At 48.0% G+C, this 23,701-nt stretch overlaps 1 protein-coding gene across 1 annotated transcript; it reads left to right on the forward strand.

Annotated features, from left to right (window-relative positions):
• Nucleotides 1-1,097: 1,097 nt before the first annotated feature.
• On the forward strand, nucleotides 1,098-16,239 carry fuca2 (alpha-L-fucosidase 2). The gene is made up of 7 exons (XM_078405487.1): nucleotides 1,098-1,330; nucleotides 3,623-3,810; nucleotides 6,680-7,019; nucleotides 7,926-8,136; nucleotides 11,960-12,150; nucleotides 13,224-13,332; nucleotides 13,454-16,239. The coding sequence occupies exons 1-7, from the start codon at nucleotides 1,110-1,112 to the stop codon at nucleotides 13,592-13,594; spliced, it is 1,401 nt and encodes a 466-aa protein (XP_078261613.1). The 5' UTR covers nucleotides 1,098-1,109; the 3' UTR covers nucleotides 13,595-16,239.
• The last annotated feature ends 7,462 nt before the right edge of the window (nucleotides 16,240-23,701 follow it).

Here is a 23,701-nt window from a genome sequence, read left to right on the forward strand (position 1 = left end):
GAAGTGACACAGCTGGCGTCCTGGTGCCATCACAACAACCTGGAGCTCAATGTTCTCAAGACAGTGGAACTAATTGTAGACTTTCAAAGAGATCCCCCTCCCCTCCCCCCACTCACCATCAACAACACCATAGTCACATCTGTGAAGTCATTTAAGTTCCCTGGAACCAACATCTCCAGGGACCTTAAATGGGGGGCCACCATGGACTCCACAGTCAGAAAGGCCCAAAAGAGGATGTACTTCCTGCGGCAACTGAAGAAACACAATCTGCCACAGGCAATGATGGTCCAATTCTATACTGCTATCATTGAGTCCGTCCTCACCTTCTCCATCATGGTCTGGTTTGGCTCAACCACCAAGCACGACATCCGGAGGCTGCAACGGATCGTTCGCACAGCTGAGAAGGTTGTTGGCTGCAACCTTCCCCCCATTGACGAACTGTACACTGCAAGGGCCAGGAAGCGAGCGGGCAAGATCATCTCTGACCCCTCACCCTGGCCACAAATTCTTCGAAGCACTTCCCTCTGGAAGGCGACTCCGGACTGTCAAAGCAGCCACAGCCAGACATAAAAACAGCTTTTTTCCCCACGATTGATAGTTCTACTCAATAACCAAAGTCTGTAGTCTCTTTTTTGCTCTGGTTTATTTTCACCCACATGTTTAGACCGTAATGTTGTATCCTTATTGTTTTGATGTGTTTATGCTTTATTCTTAATTGTTAACTGTATGTTTGTGTTGTCATTTGCGAGCGGAGCACCAAGGCACATTCCTTGTATCTGCACATTCATTGATTCATGAACTTATATGTTTTTGCACTTAAGAATTGTTTTTTTTTGCAGTCTTATTTTTCCAGAATTGTATATGTAATTTCTGGGTTTTTTTGTGCGTTTGTTTGAGCCTTGGCGCTTACAATGCTGCTGAAAACATCATTTCAATTGTATCCGTGCCTCGCCTTACTCGTTCATGCGACCTATAAACTCAATTTGAATTTGTTGGATGGATTGCAGGACCCAGCAGTCACGCTTGACGTTGATTGCGTGGCAGTTCCTTGCATACGTCCTCCTTTCCCTGGTGTGAGTGAGTTAGCGGGTTGTTTTGGGCGCTTTGCAATGCTGCCTGCGATGCGGATGTGGCTCCGGCTCCGTTGCCCCAGCCTGGCCCTGATCTGGGCTCTACTGTCCATCAACGCCCGGTGTCAATCTCCACCAGCCCCGTCCTGGGACCTCATTGATTCCCGGCCGCTCCCACCCTGGTTCGACCAAGCAAAGTTCGGCATCTTCATCCACTGGGGAGTCTTCTCAGTGCCCAGCTTTGGCAGCGAGTGGTTCTGGTGAGTCCGGGCAACATTGCAAGTAGGGAATTCCCCTGCTCCGTCCCCGGACCTCGGTGCCAGTCAGTCACGCTTGTTTATTTCGGGATTGCAGCCAGATATTGCAACGCTCGCCTTTGCACAGTGTACGACCGTGATTCTTGCAAAAGTGGCGAATCTCCGGCCTGCTCTGTGCCGAGGGCAGTTGGGGCATTTAAAGAGGAAGTGGACTGATTTTTGAAAGCAAAAAACCCCATAAACTGCCGGAGGAACGCAACCGGTCGAGCAACATCTGTGGAAATAAACGGATGGTCGATGTTTGGGATAGGACTGAGAGTGCTGAGTGGTGAGGGAGGGGCTGGTAGGTGAGAGGTGGGACTGGTAGGTGAGAGGTGGGACGAGCTGGGCTGGGGATGATGGGCAGATAGAGGCTGGTGGGGAAGGGTGGAATTCAGAGGCAGACCAGCAGGTGGAAACTGAAATGGGGAAAAGACAATGAGTAGTTGGAGCCCAGGTGGTAAGGGGAAAGCTGGAGTCAGTGGCTGGAAGGTGGTAAATGGAACCAGAAGGGGGAATGAGGAGGATGGGGAACTCGTACAGAGGATGACAATATAGATGAAGTCTGTGGTGGATCAGCCATGATCACATTGAATGATGGGGCATGCTTGAGAGGCCGAAGGGCCTACTATGTGCTATGTGCAGCGGTTGGTACTTCTGACTTGCAGCACCAGAGACATGGGCTTGAACCTGAATTCCGGTGCACAGTTTGACCTGACCATGTGGGTTTGCCTCGGGTGCTCCAGTTTCTTCCCACATCCTAAAGATCTGTTGAAGAGTTAATTGTTAGTGCAAATTGTTCCCTGGTGTGGACGGGTTGCAAAGGAACTGAAGGGGGGTTGATGGTCATGAGGGAGAATGTTTAGATGGTACATGGTCCTAGGATTGGGAAGACAGAGAAGAATACGTGTCTAATGTGAGCAAATGGTATCAGTGTCGATTGGCACGGCGGAGGTGGGCTGAGAGGGCCTGTTTATGTGCTGTATGGTTCTATGGGTCAATGATCCTAAGTTGTAGGGCTACAAAGAAATGAGGAGAGGGCGAAAGGGACTGATAGAATTACGGTGCTGGGAGCCAGCATTGATCTGATGGGCCAAATTACCCACTTCTGTATTGTTATCAGGAGGCACGGTAGCGCAGCGGTAGAGTTGCTGCTTTACAGCGAATGCAGCGCCGGAGACTCAGGTTCGATCCTGACTATGGCAAAGTCGCCCATACCCATACACAGAGATAAGAAAAAAACCTTTGCTCTCAGAAGGTGGTGAATGTTTGGAATTCTCCATCCAAGAGAGCTGAGAAGACTCAGTTGCCGAGTATATTCAAGAGGTGGGCAGATCTTTAATTATTAATAAAAGGTGTGTGTGTGTTAGCGCAGGAGAGTAGTGCTGAGGTTTGTGATTGAATGAGGGGCTCCTGGCTCAGTTTGATTCTGTGTCTTGTTATTGTCATACAGCGTGGAAACAGGCCCTTCGGCCCAACTTGCCCACACAAGCCGACATGTCCCGGCTACACCAGCCCACCTGCCTGTGTTTGGCCCATATCCCTCCAAACCTGTCCTATCCATCCGCCTGTCGAACTGTTTCTTAAACATTACAAAAGTCCTTGCCGCAACTACCTCCTCTGGCCATACTCACCCACCAACCTTTGTGTGAAAAAGTTACCTCTCACATTCCTCTTAAATCTATTTCCCTTCACTTTCAGCCCAATCAAACTGCCTTTAATCACGCCCACGAAACTTTGCAGACAAAGTCTGGTGACTTCTGCTTGCAATCTCTTGGTGATTTCACTTTAAAAATTCATTTTCCAGTTCCAGAACCTGGAAATTAAAGTCAGGAAGGAACAAGAACAAATGTTTGGTTGTAAAGTGCAGTGGGACAATCTGACACTGTAGTAAAACTGATCTCTTTTCATATATATATACAGTGCGGAAACAGGCCTTTTCGGCCCACCAAGTCCGCGCCGCCCAGCGATCCCCGTACATTAACACTGTCTATATCAATGCCTCTCATAATTTTATAAACTTCTACCAGGTCTCCCTTCAACCTCTGATACTCCAAAGAAAATAATCCATTTGTCCGGCCTCTCCTTGTAGCTGATACCCTCTGCTCCCTGCAGCATCCTGGTCCTCTTCTGCACCCTCTGCAAAACTCTTCATCCTTCCCATAAGGAGGTGACCAGAATTGCACACAATGCTTTGAATGCAGCATCATGAATGATTTACAAGCCTGTAACATACAAAATCCTCCTCTTCCGCAGGTACTACTGGCAGACGCGGAAACTGAAGCCCTATGTGGAGTTTATGGAGAGAAACTACCCTCCTGGATTTTCGTACCCGGATTTTGCTCCAAAGTTCACCGCTGCCTTCTTCGATGCAGCGCAGTGGGCTGACCTCCTGAGCTCCTCGGGGGCCAAGTACGTCGTTCTGACCTCCAAGCACCATGAAGGTACAGGGCGTCACCACACACAGCCTCGATTGCCATTAGTTAGAAAGGCAGAGTGATGGCTGTGGTCTGCCGCGTGTCGAGGGTGTGTCTATGTCAGTGTCAAACCTGCAACCAAAGGCAAGGGGAGAGTGCACACTTGAGATGGCAGAGGAGGCAGAAACCGATGTCTATCCAGGGGTGCAGTCTGTACTGGGGGAGAGCAGAAGGAGGGATGAGAAGGTACCTTATAGGAGCATTCTGAGTGCCTCTCCAATAAACGGGAAGAGGCCAATTTGCAGGGAGAGTTACAGAGATGTGAAAGTTACTGATCTGCTAATGGCAGCACAAGGGTAGTAGAGCTGCTGCCTCACAGCGCAAGGGACCCGGGTTCAATTCCCACATCCAATGCTGTCCGTGGAGTTTGCCCGTTCTCCCGGTGACTGCATGGATTTCATCCACGTGCTCCCATCTCCTCGCACATCCCAATGGCGTTTGGGTTGGTAGGTTAACTGGCTGCTGTAAATAGACCACACTGACCATCAGCCACCCACGAACACTCATCCTACATCAATCCCATTTTATTCTCCCCACCTTCCCGCCAACTCTCTTGCCTGATTCTACCACTTGCCTATACATGAGGGGCAATTTACAGCAGCCAATTAACTGACCAACATGTACATTTTCTGAACCTTTGGTTGGACTCGGCATGGGTTTACATAAAATCACCCATTTCCCTCCTTCCCCCTCCCCTTCCGCCTTCATTCCTTCTAATGGTTTCACAATTCTCACTTATTCTATCCTTATCTCATACCTTTTGTGGTTTCGTTTCTGGCCTTTGTCCGACCATCTGCCGATCAAAAGTAACCCTCTCTCACCTCTATCCATCTGTCAGTCGCCAGGCTTTGTTTTGCCCCTCCTCCCTTCCAGCTTTCTTCCCTTCACCCCTCACCTGTATCTGCCTGTAAGTCGAAGATACAAAGTGCTGGAGTAGCACGGCGGGTCAGGCACAGTTTCCTTGGCTAGTCCCAGGCCGGGCCCACCGAAGCCACTGCTGACTACTGCAACCCTAACCTGCACTCCGGCCACCCGCTGGCACTGACTCCACCAATATAAATTAACTGCTCCACCTATAACTTGCCAGGCTTTGTCCTGCCCCATGTCCTTTCCAGCCTTCTCCCCCCCCTCCCCCCACCAGCACAATGGGTTTGAAGATGGGTCCTGACAGGAAACTGCAGAGAATTGTGGACGCAGCCCAGACCATCACACAAACCAACCTCCCTTCCATTGACTCCATCTACACTTCATGGTGCCTCGGCAAGGCCAAAAGCATAATCAAGGAAGAGTCTGGCCACGCCTTCTACTCCCCTCTCCCATTGGGCAAAAAGGTACAGAAGTGTGAAAACACACACCTCCAGCTTCAGGGACAGTTTCTTCCAAGCTGTTATCAGGCAACTGAATCATCCTACCGCAACTAGAGAACAGTCCTGAACTACTATCTACATAATTGGAGACCCTTGGACTATCTTTGACCATACTTTACGGGCTTTATTTTGCATTAAATGTTATTCACGTTCTTCCTTTTATTATTTATCTGTAAGGGTAGCGAGTTGGCTGGATGGCAGAAGGCCATAAAAGTTGCTGTAAAAGGCGCTTTTTCAGGTTGGCTGCCAGTGACCATTGGGGTTCCGCACGGTTTGTTGCTGGGGCCACTTCACGATGTCTATTAATGATTTGGATAAGGGGCTTGAAGGCTTTGTGGTTAAGTTTACAGATGATGCTAAGATAGGTGGAGAGGCACGGTGGCACAGTGTAGAGGAAGCAAGGACTCTGCAGATGGACTTGGACAGGTTAGGAGAGAGTGCAGAGAAGTGGCAGATGAAATTCAGTGCAGCAAAGTGCGGAGACATGCATTTTGGTAATAAGAATAAAGGCGTAGATTATTTTCTAAATGGAGAGAGAATCCAGAAATCGGAGGTGCAAAGGAACTAGGGAGTGCTGGTGCAGGACTCCCAAAAAGTTAATTTGCAAGTCGAATCGGTAGTAAGATAAGGCAATTTAATGCTAGCATTTATATCAAGAGGACTGGAATATAAAAACAGAGATGTAATGTAGAGGCTCTAAGACGTTGGTCAGGCTGCATTTGGAGTACTGTGAGCAAATTTGGGTCCCATATCTGAGGAAGGATGTGCAGGCTCTGGAGAGGGTCCAGAGGAGGTTTACAAGAATGATTCCAGGAATGAGTGGGTCAGCATATGATGAGCATTTGACAGCACAGGACCACTACATGCTGGAGTTTAGAAGGTTGAGGGGGGACCTCATTGAAACTTACAGAATAATGAAAGGCATAGATAGAGTGGATGCAGAAAGGATGTTTTTACTGGTGGGAGCATCCAGGACCAGAGGTCATAGCCTCAGAATTGAAGAGTGCTCTATTACAAAGGAGGTGAGGAGTAACTTCTTTAGTCAGAGGGTAGTTAATCTGTGGAACTTTGCCACAGAGGGCTGTGGAGGCCAAGCCGGTACTTTAAGGCAGAGCTAGACAAGTTCATGATTAGAACGGGTGTCAAGGGTTATGGGGAGAAGGCAGGAAAATGAGATTAGGTGGGAGAGATCAGCCATGATTGAATGGCGGAGTAGACTTGATGGGCCGAATGGCCCAATTCTACTCGTATAACTTGTGAACTGTGAATGGCTTGATAGTAATCATGAATTGTCTTTCTGCTGTCTGGTTCGCATGCAACAAAAGCTTTTCACGGTACCTCGGTACACGTGACAATAAACTGAACTAAACGAAAACGAAATTGTCACCTATCCACTGTGTCCTGAGTTAGTCAATCACTTTGTGTCTGTTTTCCCCCAGTTATTGTAACCTGAGTTCCTTGTACCTTAGGTTTCACACTCTGGGGATCCAAGTACTCGTGGAACTGGAACGCAGTTGATGTGGGTCCACGCCGCGATCTTGTTGAGGAGCTGGCACAAGCTGTTCGCAACAGGACAAGCTTGAGGTTTGGTCTCTATCACTCCCTCTTTGAGTGGTACAATCCTGCCTTCCTGCAAGACGCTGCCAATGTGTTCCGGACCAACAAGTTCCCCACCACAAAGAGCCTTCCAGAGTTGTATGAGATTGTGAATAAATACCGGCCAGAGATCCTGTGGTCCGATGGGGATGCTGGAGCACCTGATACCTACTGGAACAGCACTGGCTTCCTGTACTGGCTCTATACTCAGAGGTACTGTGCAGCCATGGGACGTTTTTGTTCTTCTTAGTTTTAGAGAAACTGCGCGCCGACTCGTGATCGCCCTGTACACTCGTTCTATCCTACTCACCAGGGACAATTTACAGAGACCAATTAACCTACAAACCCGCACATCTTTGGAATGTGGGAGGAGACCAGATCACCCGGACGAAACCCAAGTCAAAAGAACATATAAACTCCGTATAGACAGCACCCGTAGTCAGGATCGTACCCGGGTATCCTGCGCTGTAAGGCAGCAATTTTACTGCTGTGCCACTGTGCCGCCTTTGCCACGTGGGGAATGCTGCTTTCATTTTAACCATTGTCTGGTGAATTTGGGTAGCGCTGGGCCACAGATTCTGCCATACTCAAAGGTTTAGCTGGAGTCTGGCTCAGCGCACTCACACCCTGAGCTGCCTCCCTTACATGCATCCCCACCCCGCCTTGCTCAGGGACCCCAGAGCTCATGTCTGTGGCAAACTCTCTGTGCAGCCACCAGTGTACAGTGGAGATCACTGGAGCAAGGAAGCTTGCATTTCTATGACGCCTTCTGGGATCTTCCAAGGAACTTTCCAGCCCATTAATACTTTCTTTCATTGTTGTCACTGTGCAGAAATTTGCACACAGCAGGCTCCTATCTGGCAGTGTGGTACTATTCAGACAATGCCTCGAAGGAAATAATGACTAATATTGACCTGGGCTTCACAAACAGAGACTATGCAAAGAGCGGGCAGCTCAGTTTAGAAAGAGGTTGGGAGTTGGAAATCTGGCCTGCCACCATCAAGCTGCCAGCTTGTTGGACAGGATCCCTGGTGCAATAAGGTTGGAATTTCCTGGGAGGGGGAGGGGTGTGTGGACGGGCAGGGCCCTCGAATGAACGCTGCTGACCTGTCGTTTCAGTCCCGTTCGAGGGACGGTAGTAACCAACGACCGGTGGGGCTATGGCACCATCTGCAAGCACGGTGGCTTCTACACGTGTGCTGACCGGTACAGCCCCGGCCACCTCCTCAAACACAAGTGGGAGAACTGCATGACCATCGACTCCAAGTCGTGGGGGTATAGGAGGGAGGCGCGGCTGCAAGACTACCTGTCCATAGAAGAGCTCGTGAAGGTGACCTGTCCGTCATTCCATTGCTCATCCTTTCCCTCCATCCCTCCGACAGGTTGTCTGCCTCTCTGTCTGTCTGCCTCTCTGTCTGTCTGTCTGCCTGCCTCTGTCTGTCTGCCTGCCTCTCTGTCTGCCTCCCTCTCTGCCTGCCTACCTCTTTGTCTGTCTGCCTGCCTGTCTCTATCTGCCTGCCGGCCATGTTGTCTTCACCTGCCTGCCTCTCCGTCTATCTGTCTGCCTCTCTGTCTGCTTCCCTCTCTGTCTGTCTACCTGTCTGTCTGCCTGCCTCTCTGTCTGTCTGCCTGCCTCTCTGTCTGTCTGCCTCTCTGTCTGTCTGCCTGCCTCTCTGTCTGCCTCTCTGTCTGTCTGCCTGCCTCTCTGTCTGCCTCCCTCTCTGTCTGTCTACCTGTCTGCCTGCCTGTCTCTGCCTGCCTGTCTGCCTGCCTCTCTGTCTGCCTGCCTCTCTGTCTGTCTGCCTGCCTCTCTGTCTGTCTGCCTGCCTCTCTGTCTGTCTGCCTGCCTCTCTGTCTGTCTGCCTGCCTCTCTGTCTTCGCCTGCCTGCCTCTCTGTCTGTCTGCCTGCCTCTCTGTCTGCCTGCCTCTTTGTCTGCCTGCCTGCCTGTCTGCGTCTATGTCTGTCTGTGCCTCTCTAAAGCTGGAAATACTCAGCAGGACAGGCAGCATCTACAGGGAGCCAGAGTCGCCCTTTTAGCTCAAAGGCCCTTCATCAGTTTTTATGTCCAATAGTCTGCATTGCAGTACATTAGCCAAGTTACTATCTGTCTCAACCACTGTCCCTCCATCTCTTCTGCACACAACTTGCTTCCAGAGACCACTTCCTATATCCCTGTATCCATCCATCACATCCATCACAGGGCGGCACGGTGGCGCAGCGGTAGAGTTGCTGCTTTACAGCGAATGCAGAGCCGGAGACTCAGGTTCGATCCTGACTACGGGTGCTGCACTGTAAGGAGTTTGTACGTTCTCCCCGTGACCTGCGTGGGTTTTCTCCGAGATCTTCGGTTTCCTCCCACACTCCAAAGACGTACAGGTATGTAGGTTAATTGGCTGGGTAAATGTAGAAATTGTTTTTTTTTTTTAAATTGTCCCTAGTGGGTGTAGGATAGTGTTAATGTACGGGGATCGCTGGGCGGTGCGGACTTGGAGGGCCGAAAAGGCCTGTTTCCGGCTGTATATATATATATATGATATGATATGATATATGATATGATATATGATATGATATGATAAATGCCCTTGATCTTCAGGGTTGTTTAACTATGGGATTATTAGATTTATTGGAGGTCCGATCATAATCTGTCCATTCTAATTAGTGCAGAATATTTCAATGTCATATAATTATTATGGCTCTCCGCTGCTGTATTCTGTGCCTCTGTTTGGGCAGCCCAGGATCACTCTTGCTGCCCTGACGACCTTCTCAACCTGCCTTTCCTGGTGCCTCTGCTCAAGCACACAAACTTCCGAACTGTGACAATCAATCTGCAAGGCCACACCTCAGCCTTTCTACCTGCGTATAATTTCCCTCTACTTTATACTGAATGTAACCTGTTACATGTCTGTCAACTGCCAGTGTAGCTACGCTTTCTTATCCAAAGGCCTGTTACTGATCTTCTCAAATGTTCTCACGGTGGCGCAGCGGTAGAGTTGCTGCCTTACAGCGAATGCAGCGTCGGAGACTCAGGTTCGATCCTGACTACGGGCGCCGTCTGTACGGAGTTTATACGTTCTCCCCGTGACCTGCGTGGGTTTTCTCCGAGATCTTCGGTTTCCTCCCACACTCCGAAGACGTACAGGTGTGTAGGTTAATTGACTGGGTAAATGTAAAAATTGTCCCTAGTGGGTGTAGGATAGTGTTAATGTGCGGGGATCACTGGGCGGCGCGGACTCGTTGGGCCGAAGGGCCTGTTTCCGCGTTGTATCTCTAAATCTAAATCTAAAAATCTAAAAATTTACTGCATGGGCATGTTGTGTGTTATCTGCACACTTACCCAATGTACTCAAGTTCAGGTCATCATTGTACAGAGAGTCTAGGATTAGAGGTCATAGCCTCAGAATGAAAGGAAGTTCATTTAGGAAGGAGATGAGGAGAATTTTCTTTTTAGTCAGAGGGTGGTGAATCTGTGGAATTCTTTGCCAGAGAAGGCTGTGGAGGCCAGGTCAGTGGATATTTTTAAGGCAGAGATAGAGAGATTTTTGATTAGTACGGGTGACAGAGGTTATGGGGAGAAGGCGGGAGAATGGGGTTAGGAGGGAGAGATAGATCAACCATGATTGAATGGTGTAGACTTGATGGGCCGAATGGCCTAATTCTACACCGATCACTCTATGACCTTATGAGATACAACAGGCTTATGAAATGTAGGTCTTTGTTCCAATGGGAATAGTGAATAAAAGTAGGGAAGCTTTTTACAAATTTCCAGAGCGGCATTCTCTGGTGGTCGAAGCTGGATCATTAAGAAGTATGTAAAGTGGAGGTGGATCAATATTTGGTAGATTGAGGTGTAGAGAAATGGCACACAGGATGAATTGAGGCCAACTTAGACCAGCCATGGGGCAAGTGGCCTCCTCCAGCTCCTGTGTTCTCGTGTTCTTGTAAGTTGGCAAAGTGACGATCCTTTAGTTAAATCTGTGCAGCTGGTACGAGAGGCTAAATATTGATGATTTAGGCCAATCTTACATTACTTTGAGCGAAGGTTTTTATAGATAACCTCCAAGGGCACAGTTCCTCAACAAAAAGACATGCGGTTATGAGCATGTTGCTGCAGCAGACCAAGAGCAGCGGCAATCTGTACGGAGTGGTGACTCTGCTAGTTGTGAGACCCTGCACTGTGCCTCGTGGGCACCTCCTCAGATCCAACCGGTCACAAGATGAGATGTAACAAAAACACGGACGTAAAAACCGACTTTCAGCGGGTCAGATCGCTTCTGAAGAAACAAGAGTTAATGATTTAAGTCAAGGAGGTTAAACCTTGGTGCAGGATGTAGGAGCAGCTTTGTGGAGGTGAGGGAATTCCAGAGCTTATGGCCCAGGTAGCTGAAAGCACTGTTGTTAGTGGAGAATCAAGGAAATTATAGAGACTGGAATTGGAGGCATGTGACACAACACTGTAGGGGGAGCTTTGCCTCAAATGTAGCCCATACTGCCTCTGCCCTGGGTGTGTGTGTGTAATGCAGTACTGCACTTTATATCTCAGCTGTGTTGTTTTTTATTATTTGATGGTCAAATATTGTTTTAATTTAGTTTAGTCTAGTTCAGAGATGTAGCTGGGAAGCCCACCGAGCCCGCGCTGACCAGCGATCCATGCACACAAACACTATACTGTCCTTCACACACGCAAGGGACAATTTACAATTATACCGAAGCCAATTAACCTACAAACCCGTATGTCTTTGGAGTGTGGGAGGAAACCGGAGCACCCAGAGATAACCCACGCAGGTCACAGGGAGAACGTACAGACAGCACCATAGTCAGGATCGAACTCAGGTCTCTGCAACTGTGAGGCAGCAACTCTACCGCTGCTCCACCGTGCAGTCCCAGATTATAGAAATGTAATTATAGAAAATTAGCCTTTCCTTCAGAAATGAAATTGCACAAATTGGTAAGTCACAATTCTTACTTAGGTTAAAGGTTAATATTTTGGTGTGAGCTTGGTCATACGTTTTCAGGTTGACAGGGAGACACGATCTTTCAATTCAGGTTTTAACCTTGAGGTGAATACCTTTTCACTCATTGAAAACTAATTGGAGGTGATCTGCCATCCATTTGCTGACCAAGCCACTTTGATGTTAAACGCTGTGTCTTTCAGACGCTGGTTGAGACAGTGTCCTGTGGAGGGAACCTCCTGATGAACATTGGTCCCACTCACGATGGTCGGATCGTTCCCATCTTCGAGGAGAGGCTGAGGCAGATGGGGCAGTGGCTGCGAGTCAACGGAGAGGCGATCTACAAGACCAAGCCCTGGAGGAGGCAGAACGACACTGTGATGCCCGGCGTGTGGTAGGAACAGCCGGAATCATCCCCAGCACCATTCCTGCATCAGCGGCCCATGTCACAACATGGGAACGTTCTCCCCGACCCTCAACCTCAATCCATTGACTTCCCTCCCAACTGGGGTCCATGTTCTCCGCATGGAACTCATTGCCAAGCAGCGCCTCGTGTTGATGTCAGCTGTGCCTCGGCGGGTTGTGATCTGGGCTTTGCATTGGGGGGATTTCGGTCCAAGTCCCACATCAGACACTTGAGCACCAACTCCCCTGTGTAAGGCGAGAGGGGGCGATGCTGTGTCAGGAGTGCTATCTCTGAGTGAGGTGTTACGCTGTGGTCCTGCCTGCTCCCCTCTCACGGCACGGCAGGAAGAGCAGGCGAGGGTTCTCCAGTGTCCTCGCTAACCGACCCCTCTCAGCGACTGCTGCGGCTTCAACTGTCTTTGTCTTGGTGCTGTTTACAATGTTATATTGTGAGCAATGGGGATGACTGGATGGTCAGGTGTTCATTAGATCATAAGACAGGAGCAGAATTAAGCCATTCAGCCCTCCGTCTACTCCGCCATTCCATGACTGATCTATTTGTTCCTCAAACCCATTCTCCTGCCGTCTCCCTGTAATCTTTAACAACCTTACTAATTAAGAACCTACCAATGCCCACTTTAAAAATCCCAATGACTTGGCCTCGTCTGTGGCAATGAATTCCACAGATCCACCACCCTCTGGCTGAAGAAATTCCTCCTCATCTCCATTCTGCAGGTACATCCTTTCATTCTGAGGCTGGTCCTAGACTCTCGCATTACTAGAAACAACCTCTCCACATCCACTCCATCTAAGCCATACATTATTTGGTAAGTTTCCATGAGATCCCCTCTCATCCTTCGAAACTCCAGAGAGTACAGGCCCAGAGCCTTCCAATGCTCTTCATACTTTAACTCAATCACCCCGACAACTATTTCCATTCTTGAGTTGTGAGGTTGGATTGTGAAGGTCAGTTGGGATGGTCACCCATTACATTTCGCACTGAACATCAATGGGATTGTCATCTCCTGCGCCCACTTTATTACTTCTCGTGTGTGTTGACAGGTACACGTCGGTACCGGGGAAGCCGGTGGTTTACGCAACCTTTCTCTCCTGGCCAAAGCACGGACTGCTAATCCTTGGTGCTCCCCATCCCACGGCAGGGAAGACAAAGGTTTGAATCGTGTTTTCTGAAGAGCGTCAATGAGCGATGTCGAGATAACCTGGCTCCGGCCGGCCAGCCTGTATGCCCTGGAGTTCATTTCTGCTCTTTTCCTCTCTCCCATTTTTTCCAGGTAAACCTCGTTGGATACTCGGAGCCTCTGGAGTGGGAGACGTTTGGGGGCCAGGATCTGGTGGTGATGCTCCCGAGTGTGAGTGCTGACCAACTACCCTGTCAGTGGGCCTGGAGCTTGAAGCTCACCAACGTTTCGTGAGGAGCGAGAATCTTCCTCACTTGGAAGGCCCTCCAGCGCGGTCTACTCTTTGTTGTGTTTCACCTTTTACTTTGGACTTTCAAAATTTCAATGACTGATTTTGCAGGTGTGGGGGCTGATGTGGGGGCTGGTATGGTGAGCAGCGTGCAGCGTTCTAAACCTGTGCAATGATTTACACTTGCCTCAGTAAGTGTAGCGGCTCTGTGCCCACTACCCCACTGGGCAGGAGGTGTGGAGATTCAGCAGAGCTGGGATGCTGGTGACATGAGGCCAGTTGGCGAGGCCTGCATCAAGAGCACACGTGAAAAGCCTATTGGTTTGACCCCGTCCTCAACCACGGATGGGATGGAGGTGGGCAGGGGTGCTGCTTGTCAGCTATAAATGGTCATGGGTGTGGGCACGAGTGGGGACCACCCTGAAACCTGAACCATTGTCGGATCTGCCACCAGCAAGAGGAATGAAATGAAATGGAAGTTAGGGGGTTTGAGAGAGAAGAGGAAAGAATGAGGGTAGTGGAGAGATAGAGGCAGGAAAAAGCTGAGAGGCAGAATAGATTTGGGAAAGAGAAATGAGGGGGGAGCAAAATGGGGCATGGGGAAGAGAGAAAGATCGAGAGAAGGTGAGGAGAGAGAGGATTGGGTAGAAAGAGATTCCAAAGAATGAGAAAGGCAGGTGGACAGACAGCCCATGGGACTGTTGGAATCTTACTCCCCACACCCCTCCCCTTTATTTTTTGCTGTCAATCTTCCACACCTTCCACTCTCCCAAGTTCGCTTTCTCTCCCATCCTCTCTGATGTCACTTTTTCTTCCTTGAATCCCTAGTTATGCTCCCTCGTTCCTCTCCCTGTCCCACCTTTTCACCTGCCCACATCCCACAACTTCCTACCATTGTCCCTCTCTCTCCCACCTTATCACCAATCACTTTAATTTTATCTCCCTCTCACTCCCACCTCCGCTTTCTCTCTCATCCTTTACCTGATTTTCTCCCTCTCCTACTCCCACCCGTCCCTTTTTGATTCTTCCTCCCCTCACCTTGCTCGCTCCCCACCCCTCAATCTCCTGCTCTTATCCCCACTCTCCCTCTTCCTCAAACCCAAGTCAAATATCAACCTGACTTCTGTGCTCCTTACTCCTTGTGACAATAGACAATAGACAATTGACAATAGGTGCAGGAGTAGGCCATTCAGCCCTTCGAGCCAGCACCGCCATTCAATGCGATCATGGCTGATCACTCTCGATCAGTACCCCGTTCCTGCCTTCTCCCCATACCCCCTCACTCCGCTATCCTTAAGAGCTCTATCCAGCTCTCTCTTGAAAGCATCCAACGAACTGGCCTCCACTGCCTTCTGAGGCAGAGAATTCCACACCTTCACCACTCTCTGACAGAAAAAGTTATTCCTCATCTCCGTTCTAAATGGCCCACCCCTTATTCTTAAACTGTGGCCCCTTGTTCTGGACTCCCCCAACATTGGGAACATGTTTCCTGCCTCTAATGTGTCCAATCCCCTAATTATCTTATATGTTTCAATAAGATCCCCCCTCATCCTTCTAAATTCCAGTGTATACAAGCCCAATCGCTCCAGCCTTTCAACATACGACAGTCCCGCCATTCCGGGAATTAACCTAGTGAACCTACGCTGCACGCCCTCCATATCAAGAATATCCTTCCTCAAATTTGGAGACCAAAACTGCACACAGTACTCCAGGTGCGGTCTCACCAGGGCCCGGTACAACTGTAGAAGGACCTCTTTGCTCCTATACTCAACTCCTCTTGTTACGAAGGCCAACATTCCATTGGCTTTCTTCACTGCCTGCTGTACCTGCATGCTTCCTTTCATTGACTGATGCACTAGGACACCCAGATCTCGTTGAACTCCCCCTCCTCCTAACTTGTGGCCTTTATCTAAAATAAGCTGTTGTAGTTCCATAAGAGCAGTGAATGTAACCAAGCTGTATGATTATGGCCGGCACAGGGTGGGTGAAGGAAGTCTAAGATATGCAGGGGGCAGAAATAGAGATCTGAGGATCTGACCAAAGAGGTTATTATGGAGACAGGTTCGAGCTCACTGATACCCTTTCACAATATGAGGTCATTTATTGTTGGGCATAATTACACTTGCTTTTTCTCTCAGATCTGCGAAAATAAATCAATAATCTATTATTAATTAACTGCTATTAAAATCACAATTAAATGCCTTTTTTACTCAAGATATACATAATCACACAGATTTTCTGAGATTCTTGGTTCCAGAGCCTTGCCATTTTATCTGTTTTGTTGGACCAGCGGAGGTCTCATCTTGTGGGGATAGAGGGGGCTGAGATACCAGCCTGCAAAGTCACCGTGGAAATCGGCTATCGGAACAGATCTGCCAGCTCTGACTGGGCTGGAGTTCCAGGGCCACTGCTGCAGGAGGCAAATTTGACCCGCTGATTGGTGTGGAAGTCCCGATGAGGTAGAGATCGGCCTCCTCACCCAGCCGAGGTGCCATGTTTTCAGGGCCACTTCCGGAGGGATGTCAAGTGTGCCCTCGTAATTTTGTCCAGATTAAAGAAGGTGCCGGACCACCAGTTACTGGAAAATCGGTGGTGGTATATCAGTTTATTTTAAAGTTGTACTGTGATGATTTATAAATGAACAGAACAAATTGGGCTGTTTTTTTGCATATTTTGGTTAATAAATCATTGAACTTATATTTTCTTATCCACTGATTTGGGGTTATTATATTTCATAATTTGCTATCACAGTCACAGATGAATTTGGAAGCAATCCTTCAAGACAGTGATCATGAAAGGTTTGCGATCTCTTGGTGGACAGGTTGGATTCTAAAAGGGTTGAGTGCAGTGCACTCTAAATCATTGATGTAAATTGTGAAGATATGATCTTACAGGATATCTCTGTGGACCCTTCTCCCAATCTGAAAAGGACCCTGAGGAGTCAAACTCAGATAATCTGGCATTTTGGCTCACATTGGTCCAGAATGCATCTGCTCTGTCCATGTTCTGCAGCGTAGTTGCTCTCCCTTTATCCTCCACCAGAGGGAACAGCCCCCTTTATCCATCACCAGAGGGCGCAACGTGTCTGTTCTCCCGTTGACTTCCACCAGAGGGCGCATCGTCCCTGCTCTCCCTTCATCTTCCACCAGAGGGTGCAGTGTGCCTCCTCTCCCATCATCCTCCACCAGAGGGTGCAGCGTGCCTGCTCTCCCTTTATCCTCCACCAGAGGGTGCAGCGTGCCTGCTCCCTTCACCTTCCACCAGAGGCTGCAGCGTGCCTGTTCTCCGTTTATCCTCCACCAGAGGGCGCAGCATGGCTGCTCTTCTAAAGATAGAATCAAGTGCTGGAGTAACAGCGGGTCAGGCAGCATCACTAGAGAAGGATAGGTGATGTTTCAGGTTGGGACCATTTTTCAGATTGAAAGCAGGGCTGGGGAGGGGTGAAGAGCTGGAAGCGAGAAAAGGCCAGGACCAAAGGCCTGCCACATAGGATCTCAGGCAAGGTGGTTCCCTGTTCGCTGGCTAGGGAAGGTGTGAACTTAGGAGGGATACAATGGGGTAGACAGAACTGGTTAAACAACTAGGGTGGAGCAAAGGAGCAGACAAGGCCGAAGTGTTAAACCAGCAGTTTTGTTCCGTTTTTATGGAAGAAAACCTAGATGAATTCCCGTCATTGAACTCACAACAAACTCCAAAAATTGCAGTTCTTAAGGTAACAACAAATGGGGTGCAGAAATTATTGGAAGAAACAAAATCAAAGAAGGCATCAGGACCAGACCAGATACCAGCCAGAGTTTAAAAGAATTGTGCAGCAAGCTTAGTGCAGCAAGTCTGTCAAAAGATTTTTCAGAAGTCTATGATTTGTGGAGAACTCCCAGAAGATTGTCTGAATGCTAACATTGTTCCCATCTATAAAAAAGGAGATAGGATAAATCCTGCAAACTATTGCCCAGTTTCACTGACCTCCATACCATGCAAGATTCTCGAACATATAATCCACCGACATATCATGGACCATATTGACTTCCACAAGGTACTAACAAACCACCAACATGGCTTTAGACAGGGTCGATCATGTGATCATGTTATATTAGACTTAATTAAGGCTTTTGATAAGGTTCCCCACAAGTGGCTCCTGTACAAGCTCAACCATGTCGGAATAGACGGATCTTTTTGACAAGGGAACACCAGCGAGTTCTCTTGGAGGGAGAGACGTTTATTGAAACTCCTGTGACATCAGGTTTGCCACAGGGGACTGTCATGGGTCCATGGCTCTTCCTACTGTACATCAATGACATTCCAAATGCAGTTTTCTCCAGAGTTCTGGATCTGGATGCTCTCTGTGAGTGGGGGAAAACCTGGCAGATGTCATTCAATGTGACCAAATGTTATACCATGCATGTCTCACACAAGACTAAACCACTTTTATTGGAATACAACGTGGTAGCCATACATTATTTGCTGTCGACCATCACCCATATCTAAGCAAAGATTTAAGTTGGGCGTCGCATATTGGTCAAGTGTCTAGCAAAGCAAATAGAACGCTCGACCTTCTTAAAAGAAATTTCCACGCATGTGGTACATCTGTCAAAGAGAATGCCTACATGTCCTTGGTCAGGCCCAAATTGGAGTATTGTGGAGCTGTATGGGATCCTTTTAACAACAACAACAAGATCACCCTGGAGATAGTACAACGCTGAGCAGCTTGCTTTGTATGTAATGACTACAAGCACAAATCAAGCATGAATAATATGTTGACCTCTCCGATTACATAATTCATCGATTAATTAATCAATTCATTAATTAATTAATTAATTAATTAATTAATCAATTCATTCATTCATTCATTCATTCATTCATTCATTCATTCATTCATTCATCAATTAATTAATTAATTAACCACTCGATTAATCAATTAATCAACTAATTAAATAATTAATCAATCAATCAATCAATCAATCAATCAATCAATCAATCAACCAATCAATCAATCAACCAATCAATCAATTAATTAATTAATTAATTAATTGATTTATTAATTAACTGATTAATCAATTAATTAATTAATTAATTAATTAGTTGATTAATTGATTAATCGAGTGGATAATTAATTAATTAATTAATTGATTAGTCGGTCAATTAATGAATCGATCGATTAATTAATCAATTAATTAATTAATTGATTAATGTTTATTGGCCAAGTATGCATATACAAGGAATGTGCCTTGGTGCTCCGCTCACAAATGACAACACAAACATACAGTTAACAATTAAGAATAAAGCATAAACACATCAAAACAATAAGGATACAACATTACGGTCTAAACATGTGGGTGAAAATAAACCAGAGCAAAAAAAGAGACTACAGACTTTGGTTATTGAGTAGAACTATCACTCGTGGAAAAAAGCTGTTTTTATGTCTGGCTGTGGCTGCTTTGACAGTCCGGAGTCGCCTTCCAGAGGGAAGTGCTTCAAAGAGTTTGTGGCCAGGGTGAGAGGGGTCAGGGATGATCTTGCCCACTCGCTTCCTGGCCCTTGCAGTGTACAGTTCGTCAACGGGGTAAAAGTTGCAGCCAACAACCTTCTAAGCTGTGCGAACGATCCATTGCAGCCTCTGGATGTCGTGCTTGGTGGTTGAGCCAAACCAGACCATGATGGAGAAGGTGAGGATGGACTCAATGATAGCAGTATAGAATTGGACCATCATTGCCTGTGGCAGATTGTGCTTCCTCAGCTGCCGCAGGAAGTACATCCTCTAAAGTATATCATTGACTCCGTTCTCACTTCACGATGCCTTTGAAAAGCAGCCAATGTAATCAAAGACCTGACCCACTCCAGACATTCCTTCTTCTCCCCGTTCCCGTCAGGCAGAATATGCAGAAGCTTGAAAGCTCACACCGCCTGACTCAGGAACTGCTTTCCCTCCTCTTTTATCGGGCTTCTGAAAGGTTCTTCCATTAGCTAGCTTACTGTATGATTCACCTTTCCCCCGTTGCGGATATTGGACTTTGTTTTGTTTAGTTTCAGGTTTAGTTTAGAGATGCAGCGTGGAAATGCGGCATCTCTCACTTTCCCTACGATCCATCCCCCCACTGTCTGGAAACCTCCACCATCATCCCCATACCCAAGCACAACAAACCCACCACCCTCAACGACTGGCGACCCATAGCATTAACACCCATCATCAGCAAATGCTTTGAGAAGCTAGTCAAGGACATAATCTGCTCTTCACTACCCAACAACCTGGACCCCTGCGAATTAGCCTACCGCCCCAACAGATCAACAGAGGACATGATCGGCCACACCCTTCACACCGCCCTCACCCACCTGGACAAGAGGGACACTTATGTTAGGATGCTGTTCATAGCTTACAGTTCAGCGTTCAACACATTGGGCCCTCTAAGCTCGTCGGCAAGCTCTTGGACCTGGGGCTGAACCCAGGCATGTGCACCTGGATTTCCTGACGGGCCGCCCCCAGGTGGTGAGGATCGGAGACTACACCTCCACAGCCCTCAGCCTCAACATCGATGCACCTCAGGGGTGTCCCCCTTCCTGTACTCCCTGTACACCCACGACCGTGTGGCCCAACTTGACACCAACACCATCATCAAGTTCGCGGACGACACTACAGTCGTGGGTCTGATCACCAACGGGGGCGAGCCGGCCGGCAGAGAGGGGGTAGTGGCCCTGACACGGTGGTGCCAAGCCAACAACTTCTCTCTCAACGTCGACAAGACCAAGGAGGTGATCGTTGACTACAGGAGAGGAGGGAGGGGGAAACGCACCCCCACCCCCCCCACCAGCATCATCGGTGTAGCGGTGGAGAGGGTGGATAGCTGGACCACCCACGTTTCCATCACAAAAAAGGGCGCAACAGCGCCTCTACAACCTCAGGCAACTGATGAAATTCGGCCTGAACCCCCGGGTCCTCAGGGATTTCTATAGGGGCACCGTGGAAAGCATCCTGACAGGCCGTATCTCCACCTGGCACGACAGCTGCACCATCCACGCCCGACGGGCCCTGCAGAGAGTGGTGCGAACGGCCCAGCAAATCACCCGGTGCGACCTGCCCTCCCCCCAGGACATCTACTCCAGGCGGTGCATTGGAAAAGCCCTGAGGATCATCATAGACACCAGCCACCCGGACAATGGTCTATTCTGCCCGCCGCCCCTCGGGCAGAAGGTACCTGAGCATCAGCTCCCGTGCCACCAGACACTCGAGCAGCTTTTTCCCACAGGCAATCAGGCTGCTGAACCAACCGGCCCTGAAACTCACCTGAACTGGACTCTATGTCTATAATTTAATGGTCACTTTATAATTTAATGCTTGCACTTTATAATTCAATGTTAAATTTACTGTGCGGAATCCTCCAGCACAAGATCTTCACAAAGGATTGTACCATGTATGGAACTGGCGTGACAATAAACTCCTTGAATCTTGAACCTTCAGCCTACCGAGTCCAGGCCGACCAACGATCCCTGTACACTATCCTATACACTAGGGACAATGTACAGATGCCAAGTGACCTAAAAACCTGCATATCTTTGGAATGTGGGAGGAAACCAGAGCACCTGGAGAAAACCCACGCGGTCACAGGGAGAACGTACAAACTCCATACGGACAGTACCCGTAATCAGGATCAAACCCGGTTCTCTGGCACTGTAAGGCAGCATCTCTACTGCTGCACCACTGTGCCACCCTTTGTCAAAGGAACTGGTGCACTACTATACTGAGAACTATATTCTGCACTGGCTCTACCTATTGTACCTGAGTTTGACTTGAATGTGTTTATGTGTAGTGTTATCTGATCCGTTTGGATTGGACACAAATCAAAGATTTTCACTATACTTTGGTACACGTGACAATAATATACCTGAACCACTTTTCTTCTGGATCCAAAGGGTGAAGAGTGGCTACACCATAGACAATGGAGGTTGATTCGCCTTCTCCCGGAAGAGCTGGAGCAGCTTCTGCCATCTTGCCGAGTGCCTGAAGCTCATGTTGAAGTATCCGTTCCTGGGAGGTCCTGGAGGTATGAGATGTCCTTGTCCTCAAACTTGTAGCTTTTAACCTGGACCTTCCTGAAGAAGAAGTCCTGGGTCTTTGACAACAGATCACTGTGGACCTCTCCTGCTCTAATGTTCCCAAACATTATGGTGCCCTGAAATGGGGGGACTATGCATAAACACAGCTGTAATGTCTACAAGGTGAAACCAAAATGTATAAAAATGTCCTTTATTAAAATCTGTCAATGTGCACTTTAACCACATGTAATTTTTTATATTACAAATATCAAATTGTGGAGTACAGAGGAAAATAAATTGGGTCTTTGTCCCAAACATTATGGAGGGCACTGTACATTTGTCTTCACTAATCTTTTCCTTTTTACATATCTAAAGAAGCTTTTACAGTCAGTTTTTATATTCCCCGCAAACTTTCTTTTGTGCACTTTTTCCCCCTCTTAATTAACCCCTTTGACCTCCCCTATTGAGTTCAAAATTTCTCCCAATCCTCTGGTTTGCTGCTTCCTCTGGCTAATTTATATGCCTCTTCCTTGGATTTAGCATTATCCTTGATTTCCCTTGTTAGCCATGGTTGAGCCGCCTTCCCCGTTTTATTTTTTCGCCAGACAGGGATGAATAATTTTTGGAGTTCGGCCATGCGGTCTTTAAATCTTTGCCATTACATCTCCAATGTCAACCCTTTAAGTATAATTTGCCAGTCTATCCTAGCCAATTCCCATCTCATACCTTCAAAGTCTCCTTTCTTTAAGTTCAGGACCCTAGTCTCTGACTTAACCATATCACTCTCCATCCTAATGCAGAATTACACCATATTATGGTCACTGTTGCCCAAGGGGCTTTGTACAACAAGATTGCTAACTAATCCTCCCTCATTACACAATACCCAGTCTAGGATGGCCTGCCCCCTAGTTGGTTCTTCTACATATTGGTTTAAAAAACCATCCCGTATAGATTCCAGGAAATCCTCCTCCTCAGCACTGCTACCAATTTGGTTGGCCCAATCTATATGTAGATTAAAGTCACCTATGATAACTGTTGTACCTTTGCTACACTCGTTTTCCATTTGTCTATTTCTGCATTAAAGTCTAATATTTTCGCACACATTTGTACTTTTCACTGTCACACTGTGGAATATGTGTACAATTTATATTTTTGTGTTTTGGCTTAGTCGATGTGCCAATGGTGCTGCTGGTTTTCATTGTTCAGTGGGGATGGAGGAGTGTAAGGGGTTAAAGTGGCAGATATCGCCTTAGTGTTCACGATCTGGGTATCACTGGCTAGGCCAGCATTTATTGCACATCCACAATTGCCTTTGAGAAGGCGGTGGTGAACTGCCCTGAGCTGCTGCGGAACTTCTGGCGAAGGTACTCCTGTAGTGCTACCAGGGAGGGGTTCAGGGTTTAGGCAGTGATGATGAAGAAATGGTGAAATGTTGCCATTCCACTTGGGAGGGAAGCCATTGTATGTGGTGTCCCCAGTACCTGCTGCCTCGCTCCTCCTTTGGTGGTAGAGCTGATGGGTTTGGGAGGTGCTGTTAGTTAAGCTGGCACAGTGGTGCCGCTGGCAGAACCACTGGAGCGCCAGAGACCCGGGTTCCATCCTGTCCTTGGGTGCTGTCTGTGTGGAGTTTGCACGTTCTCCTTGTGACTGCATGGGTTTCTTCCAGGTGCTCCAGTTTCCTCCCACATCCCAAAGATATGCAGGGTTGTAGGTTAATTGGCTTCTGTAAATTGCCCCTAACGTGTAAGGAGTGGATGTGAAAGTGGGATTGCATTGAACTAGTGCGAATGGGCGATCAATGGTCACCATGGACTCAGTGGGCTGAAGGGCCTGTTTCCATGATGTGTCTCTAAACTAAACTAAAATACCCTGGGTGAGTAACGTAGACAGTACATGCTGCAGTCACTGTGCACCGGAGGTGGAGGAGATTAATGTGTAGGGTGATGGATGGGTGTTGAGCAAAGAGTTACTGTCCTGATGGAAAGAATGTTCCTGAGAGTTGTGTGCACTGCACCCACTCAGCCAAATGGGGAGTGTCCTATTACACTCCCAACATGCTGTGTTGATGGTGGAAAGGTTTTAGGGTG

Source organism: Rhinoraja longicauda, chromosome 9, assembly GCF_053455715.1.
Source record: "Rhinoraja longicauda isolate Sanriku21f chromosome 9, sRhiLon1.1, whole genome shotgun sequence".
Taxonomy (NCBI): domain Eukaryota; kingdom Metazoa; phylum Chordata; class Chondrichthyes; order Rajiformes; family Arhynchobatidae; genus Rhinoraja; species Rhinoraja longicauda.